The 19,814-nt window shown below is 47.9% G+C and overlaps 1 protein-coding gene across 1 annotated transcript in view; it reads left to right on the top strand.

The window, feature by feature from the left end:
- Nucleotides 1-17,630, top strand: part of Acaca (acetyl-CoA carboxylase alpha) — a 259,500-nt gene extending 241,870 nt beyond the window's left edge. Inside the window, exons 53-56 of the mRNA XM_032914502.1 lie at nucleotides 7,538-7,692; nucleotides 8,263-8,433; nucleotides 13,927-14,063; nucleotides 15,537-17,630. Of these exons, the coding sequence (XP_032770393.1) occupies nucleotides 7,538-7,692; nucleotides 8,263-8,433; nucleotides 13,927-14,063; nucleotides 15,537-15,660 (587 nt within the window). The 3' untranslated portion in view covers nucleotides 15,661-17,630. The remainder of the gene's footprint in view (nucleotides 1-7,537; nucleotides 7,693-8,262; nucleotides 8,434-13,926; nucleotides 14,064-15,536) is intronic.
- The last annotated feature ends 2,184 nt before the right edge of the window (nucleotides 17,631-19,814 follow it).

The raw sequence follows: 19,814 nt of genomic DNA, 5'->3' as shown, positions 1-19,814 counted from the left end.
AATGGCTGTTATCATCCTTTTGAGTAACAGGGTGGTAGAAGGAGGGATCCTCTCCATGTTTGCAGAAGTCCCAGGTGCTGAGGGTGTGGGGCCAGTGCTTACTTCCCCTCACAGGACTGGTGTTGCTCTCATCTCCATCCAGCACCTTTAGCTGTAGGAATGTGTGCAGTGGCAAGAGAGGAGATCCCCGAGTGATGGCCACTTAATCATTTGTTATGAATCACCTCATTATCAATTTCCTATTCATGCTGAGGAAAATCCTATTTATTTAACCTTGACCAAATAATGGCACTCAAAAAAGAATCTGTACCCAGCACTCAGGAGGCAGAGGCAGGCAGATCCCCGAATTCAAGGGCAGCCTGGTCTACAGAGTAAGTTTCAGGGTAGCCGGGGCTACCCAGAGAAACCCTGTCTCAAAGAATGAATGAATGAGTGAATGAATGAATGATTAGATGGATTAGATTAGATTAGATTAGATCCATGGTCTGTTAAGTCTGAAGCAATCTCTGACTCCCAGCATCTTGGAGACACGAGTGGATGTGGATTAGAAACAACTGTAAGGAGTGTTTCTCACAGGTATTTACAGTCTCTCAGAGACTGCTCGAGTATAGTTACGACACAGCAGATTGGCTTGGATGAGCTACAGCACAATATAAACCCAGTCTGGGAGAGGTGCAGTGTCCTCTGGCTTCTCACAGTGCCCACAGCCAGACACTACCAAATGCCTTTTACAAAGTCAGTGAAAAATGACCTTATTTTCTAGATTGCAAAACTGAAGCAAGAGTGAAGATTAAACAAGGCTTCCAAGACAAACAGTACGTGTACATGAGAGCACAGAGCAGAATTCTCAGTCCCTAAGCTGAATACTGAGCCTGGCAAAGTCAAACAGGGATGCTTTCCCATTGTGAGCTAAAACCAGCTGCACAGGGAAAATCTGATTTAGGTAAATGCCTATAGGAGTGGGTGTTATCGTGTATTTCTGATCTCCTTCCAAATCAGCCTCTGTACTGGGGAGCACCCACAGAGTACCTAAACAGACCTGTGCAAACTGATTAGCTGCACAAAATTACAATTTACTCGCCAAGGATATAAATAATAATTTCTGAATAGTTTACTTCATCTCTTCCAAACTGAATTTGATAGGTAGATCAAGGGAAAGAGCTAAGGATTGAAACCAGGCGCTTATATTCTTTTTTTTTTTTTTTTTTTTTTTTTGGTTTTTTTGGGGCTGGGGACCGAACCCAGGGCCTTGTCCTTCCTAGGCAGGCACTCTACCACTGAGCTAAATCCCCAACCCCGGCGCTTATATTCTTAAATGAGCGTTTGCCATTTTCTGTGGCTGGTTTGCAGCTCTACAGTAATAACAGCATATGTTGATTTCTGTTTGAAATGAAATAATTGCCCTTAATAGTAAGTTCAGATGGCAGGATGTTCCATCACTGAACCAGTTCTGACCCTGTGTTCTCAGATGCAGCAGGCCTTGGTAGTTATTGAAGGGTGGATTATGTTCTACCATTTGCGGCTTAAGGAAATCAAATTCCTTCTCTGGAGTCTGGGTCCTCCAAGGCCTTCTGTGTCTCAATATCATCCTAGTGTTGCCTCTCGGAAGACAGCAGAATGGCTGGGGAGAGGAGTGCTGGGCTAACTCTGCCTCTCCTGTGTTGTAAGCTGAGTCTTCCCATGGATCTTTACCAGAGAGAAACGTCAAATCAGTTTAGATGGAGAAGGAACTATCCAGCCCAAATACAAAGCAATTATTAGTACCCAGGTGTCCCTCTTCCTCAGTACACTGAGCACTTGGGCAAAGGAGTCACATAGGAGACCCTCGTTCTCCATCATGGCCCTGTTCCCAGACAGATGGGCAGCTTGCCATGTAGCTCCTTAGCTCTCCCTGTATGAAACCGCCCTGACTGCTAACAGGTTCAGTACCTTGCTGGCCCTTACCTGCTCTTCAGGCCTAGCTAGGATCCAATATGCCTAATAGGCTGAGGTACTTGGTACATTTGGAGTATTGTGGCAGTTGGGGATTTGCGTGTAAAAACTTCCAGATGCCTTTCTCCAAAGCTACATCTTTATCAGCAAGAATGACCTGAAAGGGATTATCTTGGGTGGTGGAGATTCAGGGGTTACTGTCAAAAGTGTTTCCCCATCTCTTCAGGCTGTTAGGAACTGAGAGGTCAGTGCTGCTAGTCTGAAGCAGATTTAGGCCTCTTCGCATAGGAAGGTGAGATGGGGAAAGATGTTCCAGTCTTTATACCTTAAAAGTGGTGTCTTACCTGCAGTGCATGGAGTGTCCTTTGTGTAAGGAAGCTGAGAAGACATAGTTGGTGGCCGCTAAAGGCCACCCTTCTCACTCTAAGTCTCAGCCCCTTTAGCTTGGTGTAGTTAGTGAGACCATGGCATTTCCACCACCTTGCCCCTCCCAGAAAGCCGTGATTTACAATTAGGACAGGGCAGGGATTTTGTAAACCCAGGCTTCTCTCCATTTGAAAGCTGATGTAGAATATATCCAAGGCCCTCTTCCCTTCTTGTTCTTAACTGGCCCAGATCCATGTATCCTGACCTGTCAGATTTAGGGAGAGAAAATAGCAAAGGCCAAAGAGGAATCCCTCTGCCAGAATTCAGGAAACCGTGTTGTCCCCTCACTTTCTCATGTTGATATGACTGCTTGACGGCAGGGGCAGGACTGAAAGGAGAACTAATCATTTTTATTCAGTTTACTGTAAGGATTGTTTAAAATATGAGTTAAGATATTATTCACGCGATTGCAAGGAATTCTGGATTAGACATCCCTTGGGAAGATTACAATTAGAACCAATATGCAATGCAGTTGTGTTTTAGTAGGTGGCTCCTTTTTTAAAAAAAAAGCAAGCATAGGAAAGTAGGACTGTGGAGTTGGGGGAAGAGAAACAGATACATTCGGAGAAATCATTCCCATTACAAAAGGATGATGTGCTTTACCCAGGGACTTTCTGCAGGGGTCCTTCTAAATGGCTCCTGTGGGGCATTTAAAACAGGATCTAATTTACAGTTTCTCAAGAATGCTTTTGTGGCTTTTTTTTCCCCCCTTTTAAAGCATACCTAGTAGGGCTGGGGAGATGGCTGCTCTTCCAGAGGTCCTGGGTTCAATTCCCAGCACCTACATGACAGCTCACAACTGTCTGTAACTCCTATTCCAGAGGCTCCTGCACCCTCACACAGACATACATGCAAGCAAAACACCAGTGCACATAAAAAGTCATTTTAAAAAACCACGTTACATATATAGACATACAGAAATACTTTTTTGTGATTTTTCTTACTATCCTCATAGAGGAATTTTTTTCCAACATAGAAAATGTGATTGCATACTCTTCTTCTTGTGCTACCTTTGAACCAGAGGAAGAGTCCAGTCTTTGTGATTTTTCAGTAACAGGTTTAATCGCTGTGGCATTCAGGAGGAGCCTTGTGGGGAGGGTAATTCAGCCCTTAGCTCTTGTATATCTTACGTTTAGACAATCAAAGCAGACTGCTTTTTTTTTTAATCTGCTAATTTGCAAACTGCTTTTTTAAAGAGAAAGAATAGTCTACAAAAGTTAAAGCTAGGTTTCAGTTTACATAGGCCTCTTAAAAGACAAGTTAAGAATGTTTTTGATTTTTAAAACTTTAATATTATAGAATATATATATATGTATATATATATAACTTTATCCCCATTTCCCAGATTAGAATTATAAATGAGAAGCCAAACTTAGATGAGGGGTGAGCTTTCTGAGGGTCATTGTTCTAGGCTTTAAAACCTACTCCCTACTGGTCCCCCAAACCCTACTCCTGGGGTCGTATCTGGTAGGGCCGGCCCTCTACCATCTTCTGTGTTAAACAGCTGCTGCAGAAGCCAGCTACTCCATGTGCACTCTTTGTCCTGCTTCAGCCTGACAGGCTGCTGGACCGGGATACCTGTAGATCAGTTTAAGCTGTTTTAAAGACCTAGAACTTGTGGCCAGAGAGATACGTACTTGTTGCTATTCCAGAAGACCAGAGTTTGGTTCCCACCACCCACATGACAGCTCACACCATCTGTAACTCCAGTTCCAGAGGCTCTAATGGCATCTCTGACCACTGTAGGCACCAGGCCCATGTGTCGGGCACATACATACAGATGAAACACTAATTACATAAAACAATAAATGTTAAAGACAAAAGAATTGAAGACCCAGGACTATGGCTGGACTCGGTCGGCTACCAGTGCCAGCTCTGGCCTCCTGGCTCTGCAACATTTGGCAAGTTACTTATTGTCTCTTAGTCTCCTCCTCTTTGAGGTCATGACCTTTCGGGGCTGACATAGTAAAGGAAATGGCATCTCAGTGATGTCAGCTCTTGACCCTTGATTAGGCTAGTGATGACTTATCTGCGTTTTACTCTTTCTCTATGTTAATTCTTGAATTACAAGGTTTGGCTTTTAGGGTTTCATGGGAACTTTTGATTTTGTGAAGGGATAGGAGTAGCCTACCTTTCTCCCACTTTAGCCTTTGCCTAAGGCAGGATTCTGAAGAATGACTTTCCTCTGTAGAGCATATTCTCTCTCTCTCTCTCTCTCTCTCTCTCTCTCTCTCTCTCTCTCTCTCTCTCACACACACACACACACACACACACACACACACACTTTCCTAAAAACCCTGAGGCCCTGCAGTCTGGCTAGAAAAGAAAGAAAACCATTCCAAGATATTTAATTGTACAGGGAGCTTACAGGATTGATCGCGAGCTTAGCTTTTTACAATAGTCCAGTGAATAAGAAATGCTCCTGACAAACGATCAATGATAGGATAATCACTCTTTATCCCTCCTCATTCTTACCTTCTTTCTTTCAGGAGAACAGGGTTCAGAAGTCAAAAATCTTTATAGACGCGGCTTTTAAATTAAGCAGAAAATAGACATTGACATATTTGTTAATCTCCCCTAAATCATTACCAGAGCTGGCTGCTCTGCTGTACAGGGGAGCGGGGCCCTCAGTGCACAGCACCCATTGAGAGCAGCCTTCACTCCTAGGACATAAAAGATTTAGAGACATTTTCCCTCAAAACAAAGCACAGACCCTGGGCCTTCTTACATGCTTAGGACTTGTCAGCGCCTCTCCTTGCCCTGTTTCTTTTCTGAAGTAGCCTTTGGGGAGTAATGCTTCATTTTCTGACTCCTGGGAAGACAAGAGGACAATAGTATTATTTCATTATTCCTTCAAAATTCTAGACTATTGCAATTGGCCCAACCTCCCCCTTTCCTGCAATGTTGTAAAACCATCAGCCTGCTTCCAGAAGGTTCTCCTCAGCCTGTAGTTCCTTCTCCTTCTGCATCCAAATGTTGAGGCTGCTCTTAACTCTTTGCAAACACAAGGAACCCACTCTCCAGCAACTGCCAGGAGATCTGCTGAGACACTTGCAGGACCACTGCTGAGAGGAAGCGCAGGCTTGGGTGTGGCCAGAGCCCAGTGCAAATCCAGACCGAATTGCTTAACTGCAGGCGCCACTTCACACTCAGAGCCTTTTTTTCTGGTTTCAAAGTGGAAAGGTGGGTATAAGGACCAGAGATAATATATAAGAAGCGACCCGGGGTTGGGGATTTAGCTCAGTGGTTGAGCGCTTGCCTAGGAAACGCAAGGCCCTGGGTTCGGTCCCCAGCTCCGAAAAAAAAAAAAAGAACCAAAAAAAAAAGAAGCGACCCGGAAAATACTTGAAGCAGCAGGTTAACAGCTGTATGGCTCTATATCTGAAGGTGGGGGGAGGGAGTATTGACTTATGACACAGATGATCTTGAACTCAAGTGCAGTGCTTGACACAAAATAAATGCTCAATAAATTATGTATGGCCCATATAGATGCATTGTACATTCAAGTACCGTGTTGGCTGTTTACCCAGAGAAATCTTGAAGAGTTTGGAGTTCCTTGTTGAACTGTCTTCTCAGTCCTCCCATCCCTGGGGCCCCAGCAAACTGTATTTTTACATCCTTGACTAAAACAGTAGGAGAAGCTACAGACATTGTACAGAGTAAGTCTAAGATGGCTTAAGCCTCCTCACTAAGTCTCCACTGTGCCTTAGCCTTCTGAAGTGGAAGGGTCCACCACTATTGAGGTCTGGTCTTCTCCAGGTAAAATCAGCAGTGTGGTGCTGTCCAGAGCCTCAGAGAAGTCCTGGCTGTCACTCCATTGCCCTGTGGCCTTGATTAATCACAAAAGTTCTGTGTCTCAGGGCCTTCCGTGTATGATGCTAAGACCAATCCAGCCTTAGGCAGTTGTGAAGATTAAATGGGGCCTGAGGCAGAGGTCAGTGACTGTCCTCAGTGTGAGCACCCAAAGCCCATGGGGCTGGACCTGCTTCTCACAGGTGTCAAACAGGAGGCCCTGGGCATTCAAAAAGTCCCTTAGAATGAAGCTTGGTGCTAGAGTCCCATCCCTGTCCTCCCGTGTGACACTTCCGGCTCACTTGGCAGCCCTGGGCCGTTCACAAGCATGAGATTCATAATGGCATAAGAACAAGGCCTGCTTCCAGACAGGCATATGCTGAAACAGCTTTCTCTCCTGCATCCTGTCACCTGGGCTGGTGACAGCAGGACACATCAGGTTGTCCCCAGCACCAGGCTGTCACCTGCTGCTTCCTCAGCTGCATGCACTCTTCCTTTCCTGGCAGGCAGGTGCATCTTCAGTATCGATTACAGACCCGTTCTGAAAGTGATTAGGGAGGATCACAGACAGCCACACTGAGACTAAAGCCTGGCTGCTGAGGGAGCGGCCGGCCTGGTTCTAAGGAGCTAAAGTCTGAGCAAATGAAGTCCTGTGTTCTGCACTTAGCAGTCCACACATCTGCTCTGCCCTCCCCGCCTGCAGTTTTGTCGCCTGGTCAGGGATTGGGAAACCGGGGATAATACATGGAGCCGGCGCTGCTTGGTGAGTTGCACTAGTGTGGGCAGAGGCGTGTCCACAGCTGGCATTGGAGGCTGTGAAGTGCAGCAGCTTGCAGCGTGGTGCACAGCAGCGTGGTGCACAGCAGCGTGGTGCACAGCAGCGTGGTGCACAGCGGTGGTGCACAGCGGTTTCCCAGGCGCCTGTTGAGGACATGGTAAAACCAGAGCTGCGGGCCTGTGCTCTGGTCTCAGGGGAAGCTCTCCTACAAAATACTGTGCTTGCACTGGTCCATCTGCTCTGACGCTCATCAGTAAGGATGGACGTGGTGTCCATGCACCAGTCCTGCCTGGGGATAGAGGAGCCTTGCTCTAGGGCACTGAGCTGAGTCCAGACCTCTGGGTGGTTAGTACTTCACCTGCTCAGAAGAGGCCTGGACAGCAGAGTCGTCACCTCTGCATTCATACTTGTGACCTCTATAGGACAAAGAAGACACATAGGCTCCCTGTGACAAAGTAAGGACAGGACTACCATCTCATAGTCTGTTCTGCATCAAAGACTTAGTGATGACAGTGGAAAGCCAGGCCCTAGAGGAAAGGACGGTGGCTGCATCTGTGGCAAGCTTTCTGGTCACTGCTGAGTGTGACAGACAGGTTTATGTAATTGCAGGCACCCCAGAGCTAAGCCCCACTGAGCGGAAGGAACTGGAGAGCAAGTTGAAGGAGCGGGAGGAGTTCCTAATTCCCATTTACCATCAGGTAGCTGTGCAGTTTGCTGACTTGCACGACACCCCAGGCCGGATGCAGGAGAAGGGTGTCATTAACGTAAGTAACACAATTGCCATTTCTGACGTGTCAAAGCCTGTAAGTGACATAGGCGCACAAGCAGGGGGCTGTGAGGGCCAGATCAGCTTATGCAGATCAAACCATTTCCCCTTTTCTGTGTCCCCTGTCATCTAAGACAAAACGATTTAGGTTTCCTTGGAGTCCTTACCCAGCTCTGAGGATTCCAGTAGGAAACTGAGTGGTGTGTGCCTTCATCAATGGTCAGTCCAGGTGACCCTCAGACTGTGGAGTACTACACGGTCGAGGTTATGGTGACAGCTAATTCGCCTTTGATCTGCATGAAAAACAGATTGTTACCTTTCTAGTTCTCTGGGGATTCAGTCTCTTGCTCAAAACCACTGTGAGGCCTTGGGTAGCATTTGGCAGGCTACTGGCTATGCAGCGTTCTGTGGTTTGCTGGGAGAAAGAGGAGAGGTGGGGAGTTCGGGCCAGTTTTGCAGTGTCCAGGAACTTTCTGGAGAGCAGCTTTTTATGCCCGTGGGGTTCCTTCAAATTGAGTGCTAGTGCTACAGTGACAACACTAATTCCTCTACGCTTCTGTGCGGCTAGGATATCTTAGATTGGAAAACATCCCGCACCTTCTTCTACTGGCGACTGAGGCGCCTCCTGCTGGAAGACCTGGTCAAGAAGAAAATCCACAGTGCCAACCCTGAGCTGACCGACGGCCAGATCCAGGCCATGTTGAGACGCTGGTTTGTGGAAGTAGAAGGCACAGTGAAGGTATGAGGCACCTACTGACAAACCTGTGCAGTGCCCCTGAGAGTTACAAGAGCTGACACAGAATCCTCAGGCCTTCCCGGGCAGGGCGTAATAGAGGAACCTAATACCCCAACCCTCTCCTGTTTATACATAGCCAAGTGCTGTGCTATCAGATCCTGTTAGAAAAGCTCGAAAGGCCTGTCTGCAGCTACAGAGTCATTTAGCAAACCGTTTGTAACACAACACACTTTACCCTGGGGGCTTAGCAATGAGACAGTGTTCCTGCCTACACAGGCATGCCATAGCTTACATGTAAGTCAGAGGACAACTTGAAGGAATTGATTCTTTCCTTTTACCATGTGGGTTCCTGGGATCAAACTCAGGTCTTCAGCCTTGGCAGCAAGTGTCCTTAACTGCTAAGCCATTTTACTGGTCATATTTTATCAGGCTACTAGGCAGATATACTTTGTCATTTATTACTTGTGTGGTCAAAATCTTTGGTGACTGTCAGATATTGATGGAAAGTGGCTGGTGGCCTTGTCCTACAGAGGGTCACTCCAGTCTCCTCAAAAATGCTACCTGGAGTCTTTGCTAACAGCCTTTCTCATCAAGGAGCTGTAAGACTCACCATCAGTTTTAAAGCCAGTGATGTGGAGTGTTCTGAAATTCACCTTTGTGTTAAGTCTGCCTGTTTCTTTATGACTGGGAAGCTTCTTGGATAAATATTTCAGATGTGCAGCAGGGGAGTGGGACATTCTCTGACATTTGGTTCAGGTTAAGGTCAGTCTCTGGCATCATAATTGAGTGAGACAATTTTGTCAGTGGCTACTGGCAGCTTCTAGTGGAAGTTGGCATTGAAAGTCATGCAAGTGTAAAATAAGAGGTTGTTCTCCAGTTAAGAGTGGCCAGCTAGGTAAATGGAGTGTGTGTGTGTGGCCCATACGCCTCCCTACCACATTAGTCACTAATGGACGTGCACAGCCTCGGTGGGCACAAGGATGAGGAGAAGGAATAGCTTCCCTCCAAGCATGAAGTGAATAGATAGGTCCCTCGCTTGTTCCTTAGTGGCATCCTCCCAGGGGGCAGCGTGTCTAAAGAAACCGCCATTGCTATCTCTCATCAGTGCGAGCTTTATGTGCATAGGCTCCCGGACGGATTGAATGCAGAAGACACTGCAGGCACACAGCTCGGGAAGAGGCCGTCTGCCCATTGAATACCACCGATCCCGATAGTTACTATTTCCTTTGCCCATGTTTACAGAAGGTTGCTCTCCTGCCAGGGGACAGGAAAGAGAGAAAGGAAGGACAACTGAGCCTGTGAAGTCAGGACATGCCACTTTGAAATCTCCTGCCACATTCTGCAGGCTCAGCAGGACCTGGCTAGTGTGGGATAGGTGATAAAATCGGCAGCGCCCTTGAGAGAAGAAAGTGCTGCAGTGTTCAAGGTGTAAGCGGCCTCTGCAGGACCACCTAGACGCTGCCTGATGTCAGGAAATGGCTGAAGCCCTCGGTGTGTGGAGGCACACACAGCCTTCAAGTAGTGGCAGATTTCATGTGCTGGTTCCCTCAAGGGCAGAGACCAGGAGAGTCTTTGAGTGCCAGGTCTTTGTTGTGCCTGGTGCACAGGTCATGAGTGATACGTTTATTCACCGTGGTTTGTATTGTTTTCCCCGGGCAATGTGAAACGTCCGTTCCCTTAGAGACCTTCGTCCCCTGATTTCTAGGATTCTGCCTGGATCCACTGGGCAGTCCTGTTGGAGCAGTTCTTGGGTTTATGGCTCACGTGTCATTGTGGTCAGAAGCCGCTTTCTAACTACAGCTCCCTAAGGAAAAGCTTCGAGAGCTGTGGTTTGAGTTAGGTTTTGCAAACAGCACGTGCTTTCTATTTTTATTTCTAGCTCCACAATTTGAGGTATGCAGTTCTCCAACAGGCTGATTGGTTCTGTGCCTACAGACTCAGACAGGAGAAATCACAGTTAAGACTTTTCATGGAACACTGAAAAAAAAACCAGCAGGTTTTGAAATCTCACAAACTGAGGTTTCCAGTTTTACATTTATTTGCTTGGACACATTATTTGAATCCCTTATAAGTAAAATGGGGATAATGTTTATGGCGTCACAGGATTTAGTGGGTTAACTGTCAGAGGCAAAGTGTATTAGAAGTTACATAGCAGCCAGGCATGGTGGGGCATACCTTTAATCCCAAAACTCAGGGATGGGGTTTCTGTAAGTTCAAGCTAGGCAGGAATACATGGTGAGACCCTGTCTCCAGAAGGGAAAGGGAGAGAGAGAGAGAGAGAGAGAGAGAGAGAGAGAGAGAGAGAGAGAGAGAGAGAGAGAGAGAGAGAGAGAGAGAGAGAAATAGTTAAAGCGTGAGACTTGGTCATACTGACATATCCTGGAAGGATTGCTTGCTCACAACAGTGTCCTTAGGGCTTAGTATCCTAATTAATTCTAAATGTCCAGAGTGACCTGCTTCCTCTGATTCAGGATTTCTAAATGTTTTGGGATCTTGTGTTGATAGCTCTCTATGCCTCAAGCACCCACAGATAGCTCAGTGTACCAGGGAGGGTGAGGTGAGGGCAGAATGGTGGGGATTGCCTGACCCAGCCATGGACTCTAGCGAGCCACTGCTTACTTGATCTTTCTGTGATGCTCTCCAAAGCTTCTGAAATAAATCACCTTGCATCCTGGGTGCTGGAGGATCATAACCTTGGAAACACTGATATATTGTAAATAATCTTTCTGGGGTGTGTGTGTCCCTCATCACCCCCCAGGCCCCTCCACAAACCCCAGGTCGGGTGGCTCCGTCTCTTAAGCAGCCCGCACAGTGGAGCCTTCGTAAGCCTGGTAGTCAAGGCTCCCAGCCACCAGGTTGTGCCCTAGGCACTCCCTTGGCCTTGTTCTCCCATTGCTTAGGGAGAGCTTAACAGCTGTCCAGTGCATTAGAAACGACCCTTTTCAAACAGGTCGTTTAGATTTTGTAAGCTAGACTAATTATTACATATAATTAGCAGGGTTGAGTGGGGCCTGAGATATTTATCCAGTGGTGCAGAAAGAGAGAGTGTCTGCTGAATGTGTATTGTAAGACAAGCAAGTGTTGTGATGTTTAATTACTATTTTACTGATACTAAGATGCTCTGGCTGGGATATCAGACAAGTGGGTCCAGGATTGTCATGAGGCTAATAGCCAGCATTTCAGACTTGTTTAAAATCCGTAGTAGAGAGCTACATTTTATAATTCTAAGGAAGAACATAATGACTTTTCTCCCTTGGAACAGAGGTGGCCTGTCCTTCCTCATGGCTGGAATGGTGAGTCTCATAACTTTAAGGCAGCTTGCTTTTCCTAAGTGAAACAGAATAGCTCAGAGCAGAGAGCATGATAGACCCCTCCCAGACTGATTCAAACAAAACGGCACTGAGAATACACAAATTTGTTTTTGTTTTGTTTTGTTAAAGGCATAGTTGGTTTTCAGCAGCTCTGTCTTCATGTACTTTGGGCTTAGCGGCGTCATCCGGTCGTGTCTGGATAAGCAGCATGTGTCATGTGCAGGGTCCATATTTTGGAATGCGGTGCTGTAGTTCAGCCTGGGAATGGCTGTGAAATGTTTAAACTCCTACCGTCGTCTGTGGCTGCAGGAGGGGAGCAGGAGTGTGTACTCTAGAGGGAGGCCGCCTTCTCCAGTGTGGTGTGTGAGCATCGTTAGAAGCTGCCGTCTCGTTAGCTAATGCATTACACCAATCAAGGAGAGTTATCTTAAGCCACAATTAATCTGCTCCCTGGCATATGTTGATAGCAAAGCATCATGCTGTTTCTTAATTAAAAGCAAACGGATTAAAAATGATTAATAAGAGTATTAAATATTCTCCTAAACGAAAGGCGTTGGGACTCCTGAGTGAGTCTAGTTGGTTTTGTTTGGTTTCCTTCCGAAGCTAGGCTGCCATTGTCTTAGTTTTTGCACCTCTCTCCAAATCCTCCTGAATTGGGGAAGGTGTGCAGGCCACAGAACTTTTAATCGCCAATGACGGAGATGTCCAGGTTTATAAAGGTGGCGGTGTCTACAGTCCAGGCGTGTTCATCCATCTGGCGCCTCCTGGTCAGCAGAGTCTGCCTCAGTTTCCCTGTTGCAGACCCTCAGAGGGGTTACACAGAGATGGGGAGGTCCCAGCTTGTTGTGTGAGGAGAGCGGACCTCCATCAGATATGCCCAAAATGAGCAAATCTGGAGCCAGGCAAAGAGGTAGACAGACTGCTGGAAAAGGCACACTGCTCCTTAGGCCTGGGAACATGTGACCCAGCTGTGGTACAGCCAGGCACAGCCAGCTCACCCGCTAAGTCAGGGGAGGACGTGAGTCTGAAAGAACCACAGGGTCTCACTCTGTACCCTTGCCTCAGTGTAGCCCAGGCTGACCTTAACCCTCTCCTGCCTCAGCTGGGATAGTGTGAGCTACCACACCTAGCAATAAATGGTGTTTTTTAAGTATGGTATCTGTTAAAAGACAACCCAGTCTCCTTGCTAACGCCAGATGCTTCTTAGAATGTTCAGTCTGTACTGTGTAGGCCCTGAGGGTGCAGCTGTGGCTTTTGTGGCATTGCTTGTATCTGGGTTTCCTGAAGCCACAACACAAGCCTCAGAGTCCCTACAGTGCCCACCTATTAAATTACAGCACCAAACTCATTGTCATTCTGACTTTGACTTCGGTTAGTGATAACAGAAAAGGGTAGCGCACCTTTAAATGACGAGCTTTGTGGTTAATTACCCAAACAAAATGACATAAATATGAATGAGCCCTAATGGTGGGACTTGGTTTTCCGGAAACCATTAACAAAACGATTCCTAAATGATTTGTAAAGAAATGAGAGAAGAGAGCAAGGAGAAGGCTATTAGGCTTCTAACACTCCTGAGTTATTATATAGTCAGCTGCCTCGGAAATACTCAAGCCAAATGATCTCGAAAGAAAGGAGGCGAGAGGTGGGCTGTGAGAATCTGAGGGCTGCAGACTTCTTGACCCTCTGCGGGGCTCTCAGAGCTCGTAGAGTGGGGTGGCTTTCTGGCGTGGTGGTAATACTGTAGCACCAAGATGGCTCTCATGTCAGCAGCTGAGTTCTACTGGGTTTGTTGTCCTCTGAGCCCTGCTCCTATGTGTCTGTATCAGCACAGCAGGTGAAGCCTTGTCAGCCACATCTTGCTAAGACTAGAATGGCTCTTGAGAATCAGTTGTCTCTGCTCCTCCAAAAAGAACCAGCCACACACACCTTTCCCTCCTGGTCACACTCTTAAGTACCCTGCTCCACACAGACCTACTGTTGTAGAACAGTAGATGCCAGAGCCTCACAGGACAGACTCCCTCGTGAGCATCTGAAGGTCAAAGGGAGACAGATGAAGGCGGCTTGCCACTGGGAACCTGCCCTCTACATCCAACCACAACAGAAAAGGAGAGAGCTTTTGGGATGCTAGGCAATTGGGTGTTTAGGCCTGGCCCCTGGTGTTTGACCAAGACTTGTGTGTTTGCAGGCTTACGTCTGGGACAATAATAAGGATCTGGTGGAATGGCTGGAGAAGCAGCTGACAGAGGAAGATGGCGTCCGCTCTGTGATAGAGGAGAACATCAAATACATCAGCAGGGACTATGTCCTCAAGCAGATCCGCAGGTGAGGCCAACCACCAGGAGGGTCCTCGAGGCTAGAGGGCTAATTTCTTTAAAATAAAAAGTTTAGAATAGGACTGGAGAGATGACTCAGCGGTTGAGAGCACTGCCTGCTCTTCCAGAGGTACTGAGTTCAATTCCCAGCAACCACATGGTGGCTCACAACAATATTTAATACTCTTATTAATCATGTAATGGGATCTGATGCCCTCTTCCGGTATGTCTGAAGACAGCTACAGTGTATTCATATACATTAAAGAAATATTTTTTAAAGTTTAGAATAAACTATGAGATAATGCTGTCCTGACCTCTGTGGTTCCCATCTGGAACTGTTGTAGTTGACTCACAGATACGGATTCAGCCCCCAGACACAGCTGAGTCAGGACACTTTTACTCATGGGTTCACTCTAGGTACAGATATTCAAACCAAGTAGATGATTCTAGAAGGAGGGAGGGAAAACTGACATCTCCTGGGAGATGTCCATAAAACTGTTGGGAAATATATTACTTAGAAAAACGTCACAGAAGTAAAATCTGGTACTAGTAATTCTCGTGTTGTTTTATGCTAAGTCTCTAAGGACAGAGCATTCTCCTAGGTGGCTCCAATAAAGTGATCACCTTTAGTAAAGCACTGAACACTTTCATGGAGTTTTCCCGTGAGTGTGGCAGGGCTCCGAGCTGGAGCACGCGGGAGTCCTCTGCACTGCCGCACTCCAGTCTTCCTTTGTTTTCTTTATTTAATGTGTGTGGATCGGATCCCATCACAGACAGTTGTGAGCCACCACATGGTTGCTAGGAATTGAACTCAGGGCTTCTAGATGAGCAGTCAGTGCTCTTAACTGCTGAGCCATCTCTCCAGCCCCCAGTCACTGTGTTCTACACAGTGTACTGTTTGTAGAACATTCTTATATTTAGGTTATCTGATGTTTATAATTCAAGTTCTGCATTATGGCCATATCATCATACATACAATATTCTGGCCATCACAGAGTACCCCACTGAAAGGCACCATCATCTGACCCCAACATTAACATTTTATTGCCAAGCCAAGCCGTTCCTTGATCTGAACTCTGGCTTCCATAATTATGCCTCACTCGAACTTTGCAAGCAAGAGCTCCTGTCTTGATGCATTTTTATATTTATTATTGATGTAGACTATTCCTACTAACCTTATAGTTTACTTCTGGGACATTTGACACCAAAATAATTCTGTTGGCACCACTGTCAGTGTGTCCCGCCATTTTTTCTTTGGGGGGTTATTTCTTAATTATTCCTTATTTTCTAACATGGAAAGATGTTTCCTAGTTCATTTTATACCACTCCCTACCTACCGGGGACATTGGAACATAGGGAAGTCCCTGACATGGTCAGTGCGGTGTGTACAGCTGCCCGTTAGTGTAGCTGTCTGGCGGTTCTTAAGCACGCCAGTCAAGACCCTCTACTGTCCTTTCTTCACGGTTCCCAATCTTCTCTCCAGCTTGGTGCAGGCCAATCCAGAAGTTGCCATGGACTCCATCGTCCACATGACCCAGCACATCTCCCCCACTCAGCGAGCAGAGGTTGTCAGGATCCTTTCCACTATGGACTCCCCTTCTACGTAGGAGGAACTTCCCACCCATCCCCGCCCTGTCTCCGGAGAAGAGAGCTGGGGCTGCCTCTCCCATCTGAAACCGCCGTAAGGAGAAGGCACCGGAGGCCTGGGACTGGAGTCAGTGGCATTTGCTTCCCCTTGAGTGTTTCAGGCTCTGCATGACATCCTGGGCTATAGGATCACAAAGCCCACTCACGCCTACCCAGTTCAGTATTTATTAGCCCAGCTGTGATGACAGTCCTCTTTCCATGCCCAGGACTGAGAAGGCAATGAAAGGTACATGCCTGTACCATGAGGTCTTACTACTGCAGGCCTGCCCTCCTGTCCTGCCTGCCCCAGCATAGGGTCGTGTGAACAGTGTCCAAGTGTCTGCAGCCCCCTGCCCCATGAGCCACAGCCATAGGCAGCAGGGGAGGGCTGGGGCTGAGGAAGGAGGAAACTCAAGTCCATCACTCACTACCCCACACACAGCCAAGCACATACCAGGCACTGGAGAGGAACGGTCCCCATCTAACCACAGCAAGATAACTATTTACGAGAAATGTCAGAGCAGAAAATCTGTCACAGGCCCGCGAGAACACAGAGATGAGGGCAAAGCCATGATCTAACAGGTAAGCTCAAAACCAGACCAGACCATGTCATTGTTCCTGGTCAACACTTTCAACCACCTCGAATGGTGTCACAGTACCCCTGGGGCGATGATCAACCTGCCACCACCTTCCCTATCGCTATGTAGTCACATAGTGACTATACCTAGGGGCTAAAGGCCCTGGCCTCTGTGGGTAGATGGGGACAGGCAGACAGTGCAGGAGCCTGAGGTGGTGAGCTGAGAAGAGGCGCTTTCCTGTTGGTGATAGGGAGAGAGTAGCTCAAGACAGGAGAAGTCTCTTCTGGGGATAGGTTGTCACTGTGGGGCCATGCCTATTCCTGGCAGAAGGTGTGGCAGGCCACCCACCTGTGACACCTGTGCTTTCAGCACCAGAACTGGCCTTCCTGATGTTAGGAGGCTTCCTGGGAACACGAGTTCACATGCCCTTAAGATACCTTACAGGTCAGCCTCAGTGCTGGTGTTTCCAGACTCTCCGAGCCCTGCATGGCCAGCAGCAGGGCCTCCTCAGGGGTGGCCTGAAGAGTTTAACAACCCATTTACCCAGGAGAGCAGCTTACGGGTCAGCATTGGTGTTCCTAAAGCAAGGATGGGGATGATCAGAGCTGGTGTAACATCCAGTTTCTACTTTGACTGTCGCTGAAGATCAAGGAGGAAAAAGATGCCCGCCACAGAAACCATTCCAGTGAGCGCTTCAGTCTGAGCCTTAACCTGGACTCCACAAAAAGAGCTGACCTCCCATTCAGGAGCACCTCGAGCAGATATTCCAGAGGACCTTCTCAATGGTGCCACATTGCAAGCGGACATCCAAGGGACTATAGATGCAAGTTGCCCAACTCCTACAAGCGAACAGGAGGGCCAGGGCCAGATCAGGTGGGGAGCATCCTCAGTTAGAAGGAAGCTCCCTGGCCCCTGGTTCTCAGCTCACCTTGTAGGTAAGGGTGGGATTTGTCTCCAGCCTCTACACTTTGCTATGGCACATCCAGTCCCACACACCCAGTGGTATGAAGGTTGCTTTCCTGCCCTTCCTTCTGAGGTGAAGTGGGTTGGGCTTGTATAACTCCCTTTTCCCTGCTGCTCCATCCCCAGGACCGGGGCTCCTCACATGGAGAAGTCAGAGCCACAGCACATGAGCAATCTGATGGCCCCACAGCCCATTACACATGCAAGGTTACTGAGGGAGGAGGATGAATGATGTATTGACCCAGACTTGCTTGAACTGAGATTGCCATATTATCTGTCCACTTGTTCACAAAGCAGCCTTCACTCGTGTCAGTGAGAATTCGATGGACACACACGCCAGCGAGCAGGGGCTTCAGTCCAATGCACTCTTTTCACGTTTTGTTGAAATAAACCTCCACATTTGTAGAAGAGCCACCGTTTGTCATTTCAATCCATGCCCAGCCGCCCATTTTCTGGTCCCACTTTCAGCAGGGGCCAGAGAAGGGCCAAGTCCCTCCTTAGCTCTACAGTACCAGCCAGCCTTTGTCTCCCACAATGCTAAAGTGAACGGGATAAGAACAAGAGAGGTGTCCAGTGCTGGCCTTGGCCTGCCCTATGTTCTAACACTACCAGTCTTCCAGATCCCTCCAGCTAAGCACAAATTCATTAATGGCATTTCCCATAGAATTTTTACTGCCAAGATCTGAGTGGGAGTCCTAATAAGTGACTCCCCCAAAAGAGAATCGGTTTAGGGTAGAAGGAACTCAGTCTGTTTGTGAGTACCAGCTCCAGAGTCCCAGCCCAGAGAAAATCCACCCCAAAATCTTTGAAACCCTGAAGCCCGCTCCCTGCCAGTGTGCAGGACTTCCACTGTCCTTAGCATTATGAGTTCTGGGACAACGCATCCTTGAGGGTCTTTTAGGCCTTCTGTATTTTAAAGTCTGAGCACTTAGAGCAGTAGGGACAGAGAAGTCATAGCTGTGTGTCCTTGATTCCCCTACCCAGTTCCCCAGAACAAGCTCTGTGCCCCAAGACATGGAGGCAGCGAAGCAGGGTGGCAGGGGTGCTGGTTACTAAGGTCAGTTTTGTCTTGGGGGAATTGTTCTGTAATAACACATTAACTATGTAAGCCAGTGTTCTAGAAAGAGCAGCAAGGACGGCTTGAGCTGGGCTTCGTAGCCTGTGCTTATAATCTAACATTCAAGCCGTTGAGGACTGGGAGATCTAGGCCACCCTGGTCTATACATGAGCCTTGCTCAAACCAAGAAGCAGAGGTATACAGAGTCCTGTGAGAACTGCCTCTCCGCCAGCAGCAGCACCCTGTGAATGGAGAATCCGAGTCAGCACAGAAGCCTGGTCTGCACCTGAGGGCCAGGGTGTGACTTTCTTCAGCAGATCCTGTGCTTAGCCAGCTCTGGTCTGTGCTTCTGAGACAGGCTCTCACTGCCTGTGATCGGGGAGGCAGGGAGCTCAGAGACAACTCCTGTCAGAAGTGTTGTTGTCTGCTGTGACTCAGGGTCACTGGGAGAGTGACGGACAAAGCAAGCAGGTGTCAGAGCTGCTCCTGCTCACAGATGCCACTGACATCTGAATGTGGGTCAGGGTGTTGGGACATTTAGACCAGGGCCTGCACAAAGAAAACGGAGAATTGTCCTGGGTGTCACAAAATCTGCGTCCAAGCTCAAGTTCCTAGTGTACGTGTGATCCATGAGTTAGCGGGGACACCCTGGTCAATTACTGAAACTAATACTAGGCTGACAACTACTTCCTGTACTCCAAAACTGCCTGTGCCTCAGACGTCTAAGCTGTCTTTGTGTCTACTGGGTTCCTCTGATCCTGGACACAACTGGCTGCCTTGTGGCTGGAGACCATATTAGTCAGTTAACAAGTACTGGTATGAGAACAGCTTCATGAACTCAGTGCTCTAGTAAGCTGTATCTCCCAAAGGAAGGCGCCCTGCAGGCGGTGAGAAGACAGAATAACGACGGTGACTCCATCCCAGGAGCACAGGAAGGCTGAACGGGCTACACTGGGCGGGAACTGAAAGTGGGTAGGCTAGGCCTCAGTCAGTGGGGCTGAATGACTCGATTATTCTAGAGGAAGTAGGAAGGGTTCTAGAGATAGGACAAGGCTAACAGCATTCTGCCTGGACTACCTGGCCACTACACAGAGCGCAGGTAGAACGGGGCAGGGTGGCACACACCTCTAATGCCAAGAATCAGGAGGCAGAGCAAGATGATAGCAAATTCTAGGCCAGCCTTGGGCCATAGCCAGACCCTGCCTCAAGTCTGGACCAGGTGAGTCTGAGCTGGGCTCTTCACCCCCATCCTTGGGAAAGTTCCTGACACCTCGCCTGCACTGTGTGGATTCTAATGGCTTTCCGAGAAGTCTAGACATCATGACGCCATCGCTGGGTGTTACTAGCAAGTTCTCAGGGTAGTTGTTTTACCTGTGCTGTGTGTAATGAAGGCTCAAGGGAGCCATTGGTACGGGTCGAGGTGAGAGACGCCATGGGTTCAGGGATCAAACAGGGCATTAAGCTCTGTGGCAAGCACTTCTACCCACGGAGCCATCCTACCATCCCTACCTGTTCATTCCTTAGAAAACTAGGGATC

Source organism: Rattus rattus, chromosome 9 (genome assembly GCF_011064425.1).
Source record: "Rattus rattus isolate New Zealand chromosome 9, Rrattus_CSIRO_v1, whole genome shotgun sequence".
In the NCBI taxonomy this organism is placed as follows: Eukaryota; Metazoa; Chordata; class Mammalia; order Rodentia; family Muridae; genus Rattus; species Rattus rattus.
Note: the sequence above shows the minus strand (reverse complement) of the source record. Positions and strands in the feature narration are given on the sequence as shown.